General features: G+C 36.4%; 1 protein-coding gene across 1 annotated transcript in view; it reads left to right on the forward strand.

The window, feature by feature from the left end:
* LOC134531654 (carbonic anhydrase-like) overlaps positions 1-14,170 on the forward strand; it is a 45,869-nt gene extending 31,699 nt beyond the window's left edge. Inside the window, exons 4-7 of the mRNA XM_063367421.1 lie at positions 898-1,039; positions 2,568-2,673; positions 10,483-10,716; positions 13,245-14,170. Coding sequence (XP_063223491.1) covers positions 898-1,039; positions 2,568-2,673; positions 10,483-10,716; positions 13,245-13,397 — 635 coding nt within the window. The 3' untranslated portion in view covers positions 13,398-14,170. The remainder of the gene's footprint in view (positions 1-897; positions 1,040-2,567; positions 2,674-10,482; positions 10,717-13,244) is intronic.
* The last annotated feature ends 790 nt before the right edge of the window (positions 14,171-14,960 follow it).

Consider the following 14,960-nt stretch of genomic DNA (forward strand, 5'->3'; position numbering starts at 1 on the left):
AGGGTTGGTGAGGCTGTGTCGTCCTAATACCCGAAGGTATGCGCGCGTAACGTCAGTGGCCGTGCGGGGCCGCTTGGCCACTCAGGTACCTGACGCGCGTCGCGGCTTTGCCTCTCGCGTTCGTAACAATACGAATGTATTATGTGGGCCCACCATCTTCACGAGGTTTTTGAGACTTCTGCGCAGGCGTTCCGTTCTTACGCATTTCCATTACATTCACGAAATTACTTATGCCAAATGTGTTGTATACCAAGCGCTAAGATGTTAACATGTGTAAAAAAACGTGATAGAGCCTTTTCGTACTCGCTAGAGATGTGTGATATCTAACCTCAGTAATGAGCAAATACATATATGGGTACTCATGTTGAAAATACATTGATAATACAAAATTCTGACACGAAATTTAACGTAGAATTCTTTAAAATATTGCTGTGCGTGATAAATATACCAAAATTGTGTTTTAAAGTATTTTTCTTGAAGCGAATCACACGTAGTTTCTGGCTCCCCGCTAGAAATAGCTGCCGGAGCAGGTACGTCGTCTATCGAATCATTCGATTTGCAGAAATAAATGTAAAACTATAAATAGTGAAAAGGCTCCGATAAAAGCGAAGAAGACTTGAAAAAAAAATGCCATACCTCGACTTTGGACCTGAATTTCGATGAGGAACTTTATGAAAATACTCCCCAACTGGTTAAAATTCACTACACAGTTAGTACTTTGAAGTATCCCTGTGGCTTTGCGAACTTTGGTTCGCGCCATCCGCCACATGTGGCACATTCCAGTTTCACGCAACTTCTGCTGAATGCCTGCTACTAAGCGCCGCAAGCCGAGGGCTAAAGGTGTTGCTGGCAATGCCAAGGAGCGGCAAGGGAGTCGTGCCGTGGCGCGTGTTGCAGCCGAGGTGTCGGTGGAGGACTGGCCCACGCCGGCCACGCTGTCCGGCGGCCCGCTGCGAGGCGTCTACCAGTTCTCCAACCTGCACTTCCACTGGGGCCCCAACTCCTCCGTGGGCAGCGAGCACACGCTCACCGGGGAGAGGTCAGCACGACTGTCCATGCTCCAGGCACATTAGGGCAGGGGTCGGCAGACTTTCCAGTGAGATCAGCCAAGTAGAAGTAAACACACAGCCCCAACATGCATTTTCTCTGTATATACATGACATTTTAAGATGAATAGAAAAAGAGGTAAAATACAAATATTTCATTGACAAATCTAACATAGAGTCTTAAAATTAAAGGTTAATAAGGGAAAAAAACACGTAAATGTAAAACATTATGGTAATCGTTAGTAGAACTGTTATGAAAAAAAACAATAAAACCAAAATTATTAAAAAATATTTAAATTAAAAAAAAAACACGTAGGTGGTGCGATGGTAGGTGCGAGCACAGAATGTTACATGTTTTTGTGTTTGTGTGACGTTGGATTTTGTTTGGAATTTTTATGGCTGTAGCAAAACAGTGTGTTGTAGAGTCGTAAGATCCTATGAAAAGAGCCGCATGTGGCGAGCCGCGGTCTGCCGACCCATAAAATTAATCAATAATATTGATAAAAGATTAAATTTTTTTCAAGAAGAAACTGCAATCAATAAAATATCACTTAACTAGTTTGAGTACATTACACATATTTGTTATAAAAACTAAATTTTATTTCTTAACAGCAGAAAAGATATTCGTTGTTCAGTGATTTAAAATGGAATATAATTAAAAGCAACTTTGCCTGTCGCAGATAAGGTACTTAAAATCCGTGTAGGCTCATTTTTCAATTTACTTGGAGGTATATCCGTAAGGTAACCTTTTTTAAATTGGAAATTAAAATTTATTTTTCTAAATTTGCTTCATAAAATCTACTCATTGACGTAAAACTAATTGAAGTTTCAGTAATTTGTTGAATTGTTGTTAAATTATTTCTTTTAAACAATTCACTTACAGTTTTGCTGCCATCTTCTGAAACAATCACAATAGATATGCATGTCATTTAGACTTAAAAATTTCATTCTCATCTCAATGGTAACGCTCCGAGCCCAAAAATCTAAAACGAAACACTATTTAAAACAATAAACCGTTTAAAATAATTAAGTTGTTAAATATTCATGAACTGTTATTAGAAACTTAACACTTGAATACTTTATCGAAATTATAATTTATGGCCTAATATTGATACATAGTGCTTAAACAACTTTGTATCAAAGTTTAATAATTAACATTGATTAATGGGAAGGACCAAAAGTATTAACTTATTATTTAGTGGAAATACATTTTATTTCAGCTGAAGTGTAGGCTACAGTAAAGATCCGTTAAGGATACGATGTTGCACACACAATAGAGAACTTAGTTTAAAGTGACATGATACAGCAACTTGATATTATAAATACACCTGGTTATGTCCTAGTGGCCATCACTACTGACTGCTCACTATGGAGTAGTGAGTTTGAGTCCCACCTTGGCTGTGGGTGTTGCTATGGAAGGTGGTTACTCAACTATCCTCCGCCAAGCTACCGAGCTTAAGGCTAGGGTGTTATCTGTATTTTGAGGAAATGGGACGGATGGTTGTTACTGTTTGTCGTCAGATACTCCATGGAGGCGCACGTGGTTCACTTCAAGCAGGAGTACGGCAACGTGACGAACGCCTACTCCTATCCAGATGGCATAGCCGTGGTGGCGTTCTTCCTGGAGGTGAGTGCGACAGCCCGAGCTCCTTGGAGTCCCCGCGTGAGTTACGTCGGCGTGGCTTCTGTAAGGAGAGTCCTGGGCAGACGTGGTTCCATCCCAGCCCTGGTCCAGTGTAGCCTGGGTGGCACCCAAGTGGTCACTTGTTTCCGTGCACGATGGCTTCACATTCACCTCGATGTTTAAGATCTTCTCACAGGAGGATGGAGATAAATAAAATAATTAATAGTCCTTGTTCCAGCACCTCAGGTAAAGCACAGAACGCACAGCTGCCACTTGAGGTCCAGAACTTTAACAGTCTCAAAATCAAATAAGTTATTTTGTTAGAATGCTCTTATCACAAACTAGTCAATTCTCTGTTCGATGCAGTTTTACAGAATAGTTTTCCTTCTGGTCTGTCGTCACATGGACGTGTCCGAAAATTGCCGATACAAAGGAAATAACTCACCATGAAGTCAGCTCCGGACCTGGCGTCTCCTTGTCAGCTGTCACACAAGTGTCCTGCAGCCAGCTGCCCAGCTGGAACACAGCCTCCATGGGCTCGCCCCTTCATGTTGGCATTTTATTCTCGCTTGCTTCCTTCTCCCTTCCAACTAGCGACTCCCTGGAGATCGCGGGCACCTACTGCCCTCTGCCCACACGTCCAATAAACATTTAGTCCTTCTAATCAAGGTGACCAGTTCATGGTCCGTGACAGAGTCCACTTTGTGACTGCTGGACATCACGGCCCTCTTCTCTGGAAGTACCCGAGCTCTCCAGTTCTTGCAGCAAGATTCAGTGCATCACACTTACAAGGGACTTTTCCACAATACAAATACACATTTAATCGTATTGTTATTTGTTCGTTTAGTTTGAAACATCAGCTGTTTAACAGTCAGTAGACCAATTAAATTCAGCATTTGTGGGTCGAGTAGAGCTAGTTAATTTCTGAATCCCGTGGTCGATTTTACATACAATTCATAGAGGAATAATTTTAAATATAATACTATAAGAATAATTTACTATTTTTTTCCTATTATTTCCAAGGTTATTTTGTAAGTAAATGGCAGGAACGGAAAAAAATCTTTGTGCAGTCATTGGAGGCTTCAATTCAATAAGACAAACTTGTGTAAGAATTTATACAAACAACATCACTAATTTTCTTGGTACTACCAAAAATAAAAATGCATTCTTAGATTTCAAACGAAAGGATCACAAATGAAAGAAATAATTTGCAAATTGTAAATAGGTTTTTAAAAATATTATTTTAATACTTTTGTGTTTTATAGGAAAGGAACACGTAGGCTATTAACCGAATTACTGTCTGGGAAATGTGATGGTACCTTAAAACTGACCTAAAGAACATCAGTTTACATAATTACCCTACAGACACTTCTTTGAATCCATGGATATATTTGTCTTGCAAATATCATCATGTATTGAAAATTTTTATTTTCTAAAACAAAAGAAGTGTTTTGTGGGTCACTCTTTAAGCCTAATGTGGTTTAGTTCACCGGAACATACAAAAAGGTATTCGGCGATTGTGTTGTGCTAATCATTACTATCCTATGTATCTTGTCACATATTATGTCGAACATGTGCTATGTGGAGTATTTTGACAATCAAAGAGAATCATGCACCGACCCTTTGTTGTAGAACCGATGATAATACGATAATTTAATGAGTATTAGCTGTGAAGAAGGGCGTCACAGAATGAAAAAGAACACTACTTTAAGGCTATGGGCAATAAAGATTATTTTTGTGTGACCATGAAGCCGGGGCATGTTGGAAAATATGCCCGAAGTCGACTGCTATCATAAGGGTGGGAGTAAAAAAGAAAATATTTTGAAAATTAAAAAATATTATTTTTAGATTTTTAGTGTTTCCGTGCCATTCGAGATCCTGAACCTCCTCCCCCGTCTGGAGGGAGGTCATTTGCACCCACATTTTAAAGCCGATAAAATTGTAGTACGTTGATTTTAAAGTGCTTTCGAGGCCTTCGGGCATCATCGGACTCCCTCCCAAGAAAGGAGGGGAGGGGGATGTCAATTGCTCTCGATGTGTTTGGGACTTTGAAAATTGGTCTTGTAGTGCATTTCGAAGAATATATAAAAATTCTTCCAGATAAACGAAATGTACAACATTAAATTATGTTAAAAAAACTAAAACACACATTTTATGTTGAACGAACAAAAAATATAAACTAATCTTTAAAAATTAAGTAATTTGACCAAGGGACAAAATGAACTACCATGCTGTATAATAAAACTTTTTATGAAGCTTAAAATAATAATCAATTATAAACAAACCAATTAATTTTAATTAAAAGAGCATGTGGTGCTTGATATCAGTTGTCTTAAGATTTACAACACTAATGTCTATTCGTTAGGATAGAGCCATTATAGCAAAAAAAAGATGAGAGCAAGCAAACTTGATATAATATATAATTTTAATTTAGTAGCAAGCTACATTAAATTTACGTAAAATGCATGATAAAAATCTTGTTCAGATTTTAAAGTAAATTTTTATTTAACGATGTTAAATAAATTACTATTTATGTGTGCGTATAAAGTGTCGTGATCCATCATCACAAAAATTATTATGTCTTGGGAGGGAATACAGTAAATACCTTGCAAGTGAAGATCTGCAAAAGAACATGGAGAGCCTAAACTATGATAACTGAACACCAGGTCCAGTGCCGCACGAGTCTAGGTTCCTACACTTGCGCCACCACTCCCTCATCAGACACTTGAGAGACCACTCCCTCATATAACACTTGCGCCACCACTCTCCCATTAGACACTTGCACCACCGCACACACATGACTCAAGCATTACGACACCCACATATGACACTTGCGCCACCACTTCCTCATCTGACACTTTTGCCACCAATGCCTCATCTTTCACTTGCGCCACTATTCCCTTATCCGACACGTCAACTAGTTAGCTGCTGTCATCTTGAATAATGTTATTTGATTGCGTGAGGTCAGTTGACATGCGCTATGTTACATCTCGTAACTGATGATTCAAACAAATGTTGGTCTTGTCTTTGTCATGTAGCTGTTGAGTAGACATTTCTTGTAACTGGTGTACGAACGTGTCCTTATATTCGTTCACTACGGTTATAATAATTTTTGCCTTTTCTCTACTTTCTAAATAGTTGCAACTGGAAAATGGTAGTTTCTCTATTATTTACTTTCTCGATTAAATAATATCTGCACCTTTATCGATATTGTCATCCTATAGTAACATAAATGTAAGTTCACGTTGCATTATTTTCTGATGTTGTTTATAGGTAAGCTGTTATATCTTTATTATTGTGGGCACATTTTCGTTCCTGTGTAAAAACTTTATAAAAAAATAGTTTTCATACTGCAAAACGAATACACATCTAATAAAGCTATAATTGTTCTGGCAGTTTGTTGAAGCGCTAGCTTCAATGCCAGGTGTTATGATTTTGAATCCAGGGTAGGGCATTATGAGCTATAAAGTTTTAAAAGTAAGAATTGGTTAACTTTATTTACTAGCAAATGGCGTGAGTTAGTAAACCCATTTAAAAATGCACAAACATATATATATATATATATATAATCATTGAGTTCAAAACAAAAAATAAACAGTTGCAAAAATTAATATTAATTTCCAATTAAATAATTATTACTTCCTGTAATTCACCATACACATAAGTCCAATTTTAATTTTTTTTAAATTTCAAATGGCATATTTACTAGATCCAAAGAAACCCAGTTACAGGTCGGCTGTGGGCCAGGGAAATAGTAGCCACATACTCGCATACCCCAAGGCGATTCATGTTTCATACCCGGCGAGATCACATTCCTATTGCTTGCATGGAGAATCTGGTGGACACTGTCATAATTTGGTTGGACTTCTCTGGACTTCCCGTTTACCCGTACGATTTATTCTCTCATTTATCTATTAATATCTCATAGGTTATATGAGAAGTCACGATCACTACGTTCTGGTTTTCTGGATCAAAGACTTATGTGCTACCTCCAGTCGTATGGAGCAACCCACTCTTAGATTTCAGTATGGAAGTAAATGGGTATTTTTGCCTCTCTTGCTAACACACGCCAACTAGGTTAGTGCTGTCCTTGGATCTTCGTCACTGTTGCCATACAGCAAACTAATTTAAAATTGTATTTTATGGACAAAGAATGTTTGTATATTGTATAGTATCGAAAGACGCATCAGGCGATATGTATTTTGCATACTTAATGGCTTTTAAAAAATGAAACTTCCACACTGAAAACGGTTTTGAAGTATTCCTGAAAGTGCACATAAAAAATAAACATAAAATTAACTTACATATGTATTTATAAAGATTTTTTGTCAGTAAATTCATGTTTTAGGACGCCACCCATTAAATCTCAAGACCACTCAAGTTTTCAGTTATACAATATTTTAATCCCAAAATGCATTTTCTCAGAAAATGACAAAGAAAAATGTGGATCAGTGGCAAAGTGTTTTGCTGTCAAAGTTATATGGGGGTCGAAAGCGTGAAAGATATTCACAATAAATGGTTTTTTTTTTTAAAAAGCAACACCATCTTAATTGGCTCCTACAGTTTTCGTGCCCATAGCAAGAGCGTGATGTAATAGAGGCTCGCTCTCAAACTGCTGTCGTAAGATGAAACACCACCCTGTGTTTGGAAAAGTTAGGGTCTGTTCTGCCAGGAAGTTTAAAGATAAAGGCTTCCTTAGTTCACCTATTTCCTTCGACACGCATTTATGAATACTAGTCTGCGAGTTAGTGCCGTGTCTCAGGTTATGTACGGTGACTCGTAACAGTTACAATTTTGACGAGTTACTTATTTTAAATGTGATATTACTATCTGTCTTAAAGTGGATTTCATAAATGTAACTAAGGAAAGTGGAATACCAAAAAGAAACTACATCGGTAACCTACGGGGGAGGGAGCGTAAGATTGTGTTGAAAGTATATGAATATTTTTCAAGAAAAAAATGAGCGTGAACAATACAATAAATGAAGCTTTGATCAACTTTGGTCAGCCGTAGCGATAGTGATTGCAAGGTATGTTCTATTGTTAAATTCATTATCAAGTTCACTTTACAGTCAACGTATGAATTCGTACCAATGAATGTGTGTGAACGGTTCCTTGTTGTTAGTTAGAGTAAAAAAAGGGTGATTTATTAAATATTTATATGTATGATAGTATAAAATATAAATTTTGGTATGAGTTTTTAAAATGATTCCTGTGCAATCAGAATTCCAATGAAACACTTCTCCTGATATTCGTAATGTGTTAGAGATTTGGCAACAGCGCGGTCAATAAGCCGTGTACTGCATATAAGAGTGAGACGGTTTAGATTTTAACAGAAAACTATCATTTGTTGGAACGTTCTACTGGTTATTATAATATTTTCTGTAAAGTGTGCTCTGAATAAGAAGTAATATACTTAAACTTATTTGAGAGAACATTCCAATTGATGAAATGTATTTTATTTTTCAATCATTGTTTTGGTCTTTATAATGTGAGACACTGGTTCTACTATTTTTTTATGCCATAGAGCCACAACTCAACTAAAAATATAAGGTTGATTTAAATATTCTTTAATACATTTTTCTAAGTAAATTTTTGTGTAAAACCTTTATATAAAAGCTGTTCATATCGAAGGTTGGTTTAGTTCTCTTCAGGTCTCAAATCAGTCGTTATAGTTTCAAACTTATATTGCTCTGTAACATGGCAATGGCAGCTCAGTATGTAATGATAGAGCATTGACAAGACGTAATACGCCTGGAATTTAATAAGTCAAGGTTATCAGATCCTTGTCCTCTTCACAGTCAAGTTACCGGTGGGTGTAATACTTCAATAACCAGTAAAATATGTCTATCTAGTACATAAATCCACCTTCAGTATTTACAGTCTGATAAAACTGGATCAACTTGTATTTGGCGTCAAGATAAGAAAAGAGATAAATCCAACAGTGCAGATTTAATGATACTAAAACTTGAGTTAGCAGTCGGTTTAATTTTTTTTTGCAGTTTGTAAACTAATTCTCACGTCTATCTTTAGTATTCTTCATTCTTTCGGATCCAACGACACTTATCTTCCTAACGGCCATGTGTTAACGCTGAAAATTCAGGCACACAAAAGTTGTAATTTCTTGTTTACTCTGTACGTTTGTTATAATTATTGAGTGCACATAGGCACAAAGTATTAACTAACAGTCTTTGTTTATCCTTCTTTCTCAAATATAATCTGTCCCTTCCTCTTCCACGTAGCTTTATAGGTAAATGATTATGGTATAGAATACAGGTGTTAACCTTTAAAAAATGTTTTTGGAACATGGTTTCTGCAATAAAAGGCACAATGATCTAAAAAAGAAATATATGTACTAAGGCTAGCAAAACTTTTATTGTACAATTCAAATTACTTTATAATAGGAATTTAATTTTCAACAAGACCAGATAGCATGGTTTGAATATTTAATCGGAACCAGCTCGAACATTGATACTCACCTGTTGTACAAATACAAGGAAAAACAGTTACTACTTGTTTGCAAGATATTTTCAAATTACAAAAAAAAATTCTCTATCGTTTAAACAACCTGCATTTCATGATGGGGAAAAATGTACTTAACTCAAATATTTACGTGACAGCATGATTAGGAATCAGGATCAGAACAATAGAGCCTTGACATCTAAGGTTGGAAAAAAAAATATTGTTAGACAGGCTTATTTAAAACTATATTCAATATTAACTTGAAATAAAATATGAAATTACTAGCAGTACTCATTTATAAAGAGCTATAGAAAATAACATTACCAAACGCAACCCTTACCAACTACAATACTCCAGAGAAAACTCATTTTTATTTCGATTGAAATAACTTCAAGAAAACTCGTAGTTGCAAAATTGAATTAAAAATAAACGCTTACTAAGCGAGTCCGCAGCCGAAAATTGTGATAGCCAAAAAGGAAACTCAAACGAGATAGAGAAAGAGCTTTTACTCACCTCGTCGATTGCATGATGATGATGTTCCACAACTGAACTCGAGGCTCCGATGAGTAGAAGGAACTCGCTCGCTCGTGGTCTTGACGTACAGGAAACGAGGTGTCTTTCGTAGGTGACCTCCCAGAAATGACCACCGTTACTCGCTCACTTCCATGCAGGAGGCGTCACACTCGCTCAGGGAGCATGGGGATGTCCAGGTCTCCCAAAGATATCTCTCTTCAGGTGCGCTCAAAGACCCCAAACCCGCAGGTGAGCAAGATGGTGTACGCGGTGTTCTATAGTCTCAGTAATTGTTACAACCCGCCTCTTCACCTGGATGTCCAGATTTTCTCCTGAACTGTGTCTGCACGTGCAGTTCAGGACCCCTAACCAACAGCTAAGAAAGCTGGTGTACAATGTGTTCGGTAGTCTCAGTAGTTGCTTCAACACGTCTCCTCACCTGGATGTCCAGGTCTGCTCCTGACTGTGTCTCCTGGTGGACACGAGGACCCCCAACCCGCCGATGAGAAAGCTTGTTCGTGGTGTTCAATAGTCTCAGTAGTTGCTTCAACACGTCTCCTCACCTGGATGTCCAGGTCTGCTCCTGACTGTGTCTCCTGGTGGACACGAGGACCCCCAACCCGCCGATGAGAAAGCTTGTTCGTGGTGTTCAATAGTCTCAGTAGTTGCTTCAACACGTCTCCTCACCTGGATGTCCAGGTCTGCTCCTGACTGTGTCTCCTGGTGGACACGGAGGACCCCCAACCCGCCGATGAGAAAGCTTGTTCGTGGTGTTCAATAGTCTCAGTAGTTGCTTCAACACGTCTCCTCACCTGGATGTCCTGAACTGTGTCTGCAGGTTGACTCGTGGATCCCCAACCTGCAGCTGAGCAGGCTGGTGGAGGCAGTGATGCAGGTTGAGCAGCTCGACTCCACCGCGACCCTGCCACTTCGCGACGCCACCAAGTGGTTCCACCACGACGCCACCGAGAGCGAGTACTACACGTACCAGGGCTCGCTGACCACGCCGCCGTGCTACCAGGTGGCCACCTGGATCATCTACCCCTCGGTGATCAGCATGGCCGAGCGACAGGTGCGTGCACATCCTTACCAACACTTCGACAGTTCGCTGTGTCTATATAACATGTGGTATCTCAAACATCTACTTTACGAGTTCACTAAGTCTTCCTAGAAATTCAGAGTGAAAAATAACATCACGGCGTGATAAGTATGAAACTATAACATAATATACAGTTACAGGGAATGTAATGGACAGGGAATGTTAGGACTGGAAGTACGCTGGGATCAATAACATGGATTACAGATATTGTTATAATTTCACCTTCGCTTTCCTTTTAAATTAGTCATAGAATAAGATCTTCCACACTACTAACAATATTTGCCCGAACTGTGTGTGAACACAACAATTATCATTTAGATGATTCCTCTTACTATTTGTGGACAAAAAATATGATGAGGTTATTTGTATTTGATTACCACAGAATGCCTGCCACTAAAGTCTCTTTTGAATATACTCTGATCTATACACATTATCTGTTACTAAGACATTTTATAATTTTTAAGGTAATAATAGAACACTTAAAATACTATGTTGTTAAATTTATATATATATATATATATATATATATATATATATATAAGTACACCATTAAAGAGTAATTATGCTATTGCCATTTTTTAAATTTAAGTTTTTTTTTTTCCAGAAAGTGTTGTAATCTACTAATACATATACTTCTGGTAAATGCGCTTAACACATCACAATTCTTATGTTACAAAATAAGTAATATAATCTATTAAAGTACATATACATGAATGTTCTTTTGTATATGTGTTTCACTAAATTTTGCATGTAAGCGATCATGATAATGTAACAAAAGAATAATTTGTTACACATTTTTAAATTGAAATTAAAATTGGTTGTACCTAAAGTTAAAAAAAAAAGTTTAGTAACAAGATATAATGGTGTTTTAATTTAAGTTATGGCATATTTTATAACTCCGGTTTCATTTAATTTGGTTATATGCACAGAACAATTATTGTGAAACACTTGTTTAAATTCAGTTGAGAAACCAACATTATTTTATGTTATTTGAACAATTTTTCGAATAAAAATACGCGTATAAAATTTATTATCTTATGTGTCAGTAGATTAGACGTTAAGCTTAGTTTATTTTAATTAAACAAACTCCACGGGGCTATCTATAAGAAATTTTAAAGAAACCAACAGGATTCATGCAACAAACTACTGTCACAGTCTGTCTTCTCTTTGCTGAAGACACTTTGCTGACTGAACGTTTGCCTTTGGGAGAAACTACTTTGGGAACTTTTTTTGAGACACACGAGATTCCACTTTCATCCATATTGAATACACGATGAAAATGAAATTTCTTTTCACCCGACACTTGTTTTAAGTTATGGAAAAACCGTTGACACTGTATTCTGTTAAATCCAATGGCATGGCCAAGACTGCATTTTTCCGTTGCTCTGCTTTGCTAATATGTATAACTAATTAGATACCTTGTGTTGTATCTTCGTTAGCAAATTTGAAACATACTCTGACGAAGGTAACATCACCGTATGTTTTGATTAAATAAAATATATTAAGCTTTAAACTTTACATATGATTAGAAAACAAGTGATATTTAAATATTTGATTCTACATAGTGTAAAATAAATGTTAAAACAATTAGACCAAATATATTATTCAATTAAATTTTACTTTTATATACTATAGTAGGCCCTATGTAAATAAAATATTTGCATTAAACATTTTTAAAATACATATTTTTTTACATCAGTTTAAAGTCTTAATTTTTAAAACCAATGATATAAAACAATTAAAAAATACTTTTGGTAGTATACCACCAGCTGAAGGCCACGATGGGCTGGAAGCTCACTAGCATGTTACTCTGCAGGTGGCTGTGTTCGGCCACTTGAAGGCCTTGTGGAATCGAAGTTTAATGCATGATGCTGTGCTGGTGGACACGTTCAACCGGTGAAGGACCACGTTGAGCCGAGGTACACAGATATTAGGTACGAGGCCATGTTTCACTGGCTGAGAGACACGCTAGACTCAAGCCTTACCAGTATTCATACCTTCAGTTGTCGGAGTTCCGTCAGCTAAGGGACACATGGACCGAGTCTCACATGTGCATTCTGTGCAGGTAGCAGCGTTAAGCAGGCAGAGGAACACGACTGACTCAAGTTTTACTATAAAGTTAATGTGGGGTAAATCGTGTTCAACCGGCTGAAGGACTCGATTTGCTCGTGGATCATTAGCGTGATACTGTGGATGTGGCTGTGATATGCTGGTTGATAAGCACAATGGGCCGAGTCTTTCATGTATGTTATTGTACGCAGGTGACTTTTTCCACCAGCTGTACTCTACGAAGGACACCAGGTTAACTTGTGTATTACTTTGCAAGCGACCGTATTAAATCGGCTAAGGACCATAATGAGCTCAAAGCTGACTAGTGTGTTACAATGCAGGCAACCGTGTTCTGCTCGCATAAGACCACTAGTGAGTTTCTCTCAGGTGGCCGTATTCCAAAGGCTGAGTACCATGATGAACTCAAAGCTCACTATTGTGTTTCTCTGCAGGTGGCTGTGTTCCGCCGGCTGAGGTCCACCACGGGCTCGAGACTCACGAGCAACTACCGCCCGATTCAGCCGCTCAACGGCCGGGAGGTGGAGTTCGCGGAGGGCAACTCCGGCCAACTGAACCATCTGGGAGAGGGATACGTGCGTGTCTGAGAAGCAGTACCTTCTTCCACACAAGCCCCACCTCAACCAATTCACAGTAGCTTGCATGTCGGCGAGTGGTGTCGGCTGAAATGCCAGTCCGTGCTTTCTTTAAAGCTTACTGATTTTACTCATTCCACAATTAAATTAAGACTGCACGCAATGAATACTATATGCCCACAGAAATCATTAACTGTCAGAAATATCTAGTAATATACGCGTAACTCTATTTGTTTATAATATTAGATATTGCATTTAGGGATGAGATAAGTAAGATACTTTTGCAATTCAAAGCAACACTATTGTATGTATATTTTTCATGATATAACCTGTAGAATAATGCTTCTGGATAAAAATAATATATTATTAATCAGTTATTTACTTTAACTTTTAATTACCAGTACTTTTCGCTGCAGAAAACAATTTATTGCAATAAATAAACATGTAAATTATAATTTATTTCATTTATTTTATTTTTATAACTGAATAATTATTTTCTGTGAAGTCAATGATCTGAAAAAGTAATTTTTAATGATATTTTCTTATGTCAAAAAATTTTAATTATGTTTTCAGCCACTGTTAAGGTTTGTGTAAGTAGATCTTCGTTTTCTTCATTTTTTTTTGTCAAGAGTAAATAATTAATTTAAGAAGACAACTAACATCAATCTACAAAACTTTGTAAACATTCAGAAATTTTAATTTATTTCGCTCATCAATGTGCTTTTGGTTATGTATTAATATTCAGGATCACAATAGATAATTATGGAATAAATAATTAAAATGTACCAAGTTTTGTTTGTTTGAAACCCAACATTTTTATAAATATTTATGTAATTGTTTTAAACTTTTATAAACATCAAAGTAATTTCCTTAAAGATTAAAAATTTAAGTTTTATGGAACGAGTTTTTTTACCACGCATTTATCTAAATATATTGAGGATTAAGTAATTCAAACAAAAAATAAAGCTTAAGTTTTACTGAAAATATTATACTAATATTATTTTCCATTGACAACTTACTGATATTTATCGTAAGACCATTTTGAATAAAAAAAAATGTTTTGAAACAAAGCTTGTACCATAAAAATACGTGGTAATTTTTCAATATATTAATAAAATTATTTGATTAAGTTCGGAAAATAAATTGTTTTTAAAATTTTATTTACGATGCAATAACATTTTATGGCAGTATTGCTAATGAAGCAACAAGAAGTATGTATATTTTTGCATGTTTCTGTAGATAATTTCACAAAGAATATTTCTAATTTTTCATTTACAGTGTAAAATATTAGTTTTTATAAAAATGTACAAATCGTTCATATACCACACAATTATTTTTTCAGTTGTATCCATAAGTAGATCTTAGAAAAAAAATCGCTACCATAAACTGTTATGAACATTTTAATTTAAAAAAAAAATTGTGTCGGTCTATTTAACTTTAGTTCAGATTAGATATAAATTAAAAATTTAGAATATGTAAATAGTTAAAAATAGATCAAATCAGAATATAAAATGCTTGTTATTTCAAAACATTTTTAATGCTATAGTTACACTATATTGCAGAATATACTGTTTA

The sequence above is a fragment of the Bacillus rossius genome, chromosome 5 (assembly GCF_032445375.1).
Source record: "Bacillus rossius redtenbacheri isolate Brsri chromosome 5, Brsri_v3, whole genome shotgun sequence".
In the NCBI taxonomy this organism is placed as follows: Eukaryota; Metazoa; Arthropoda; class Insecta; order Phasmatodea; family Bacillidae; genus Bacillus; species Bacillus rossius.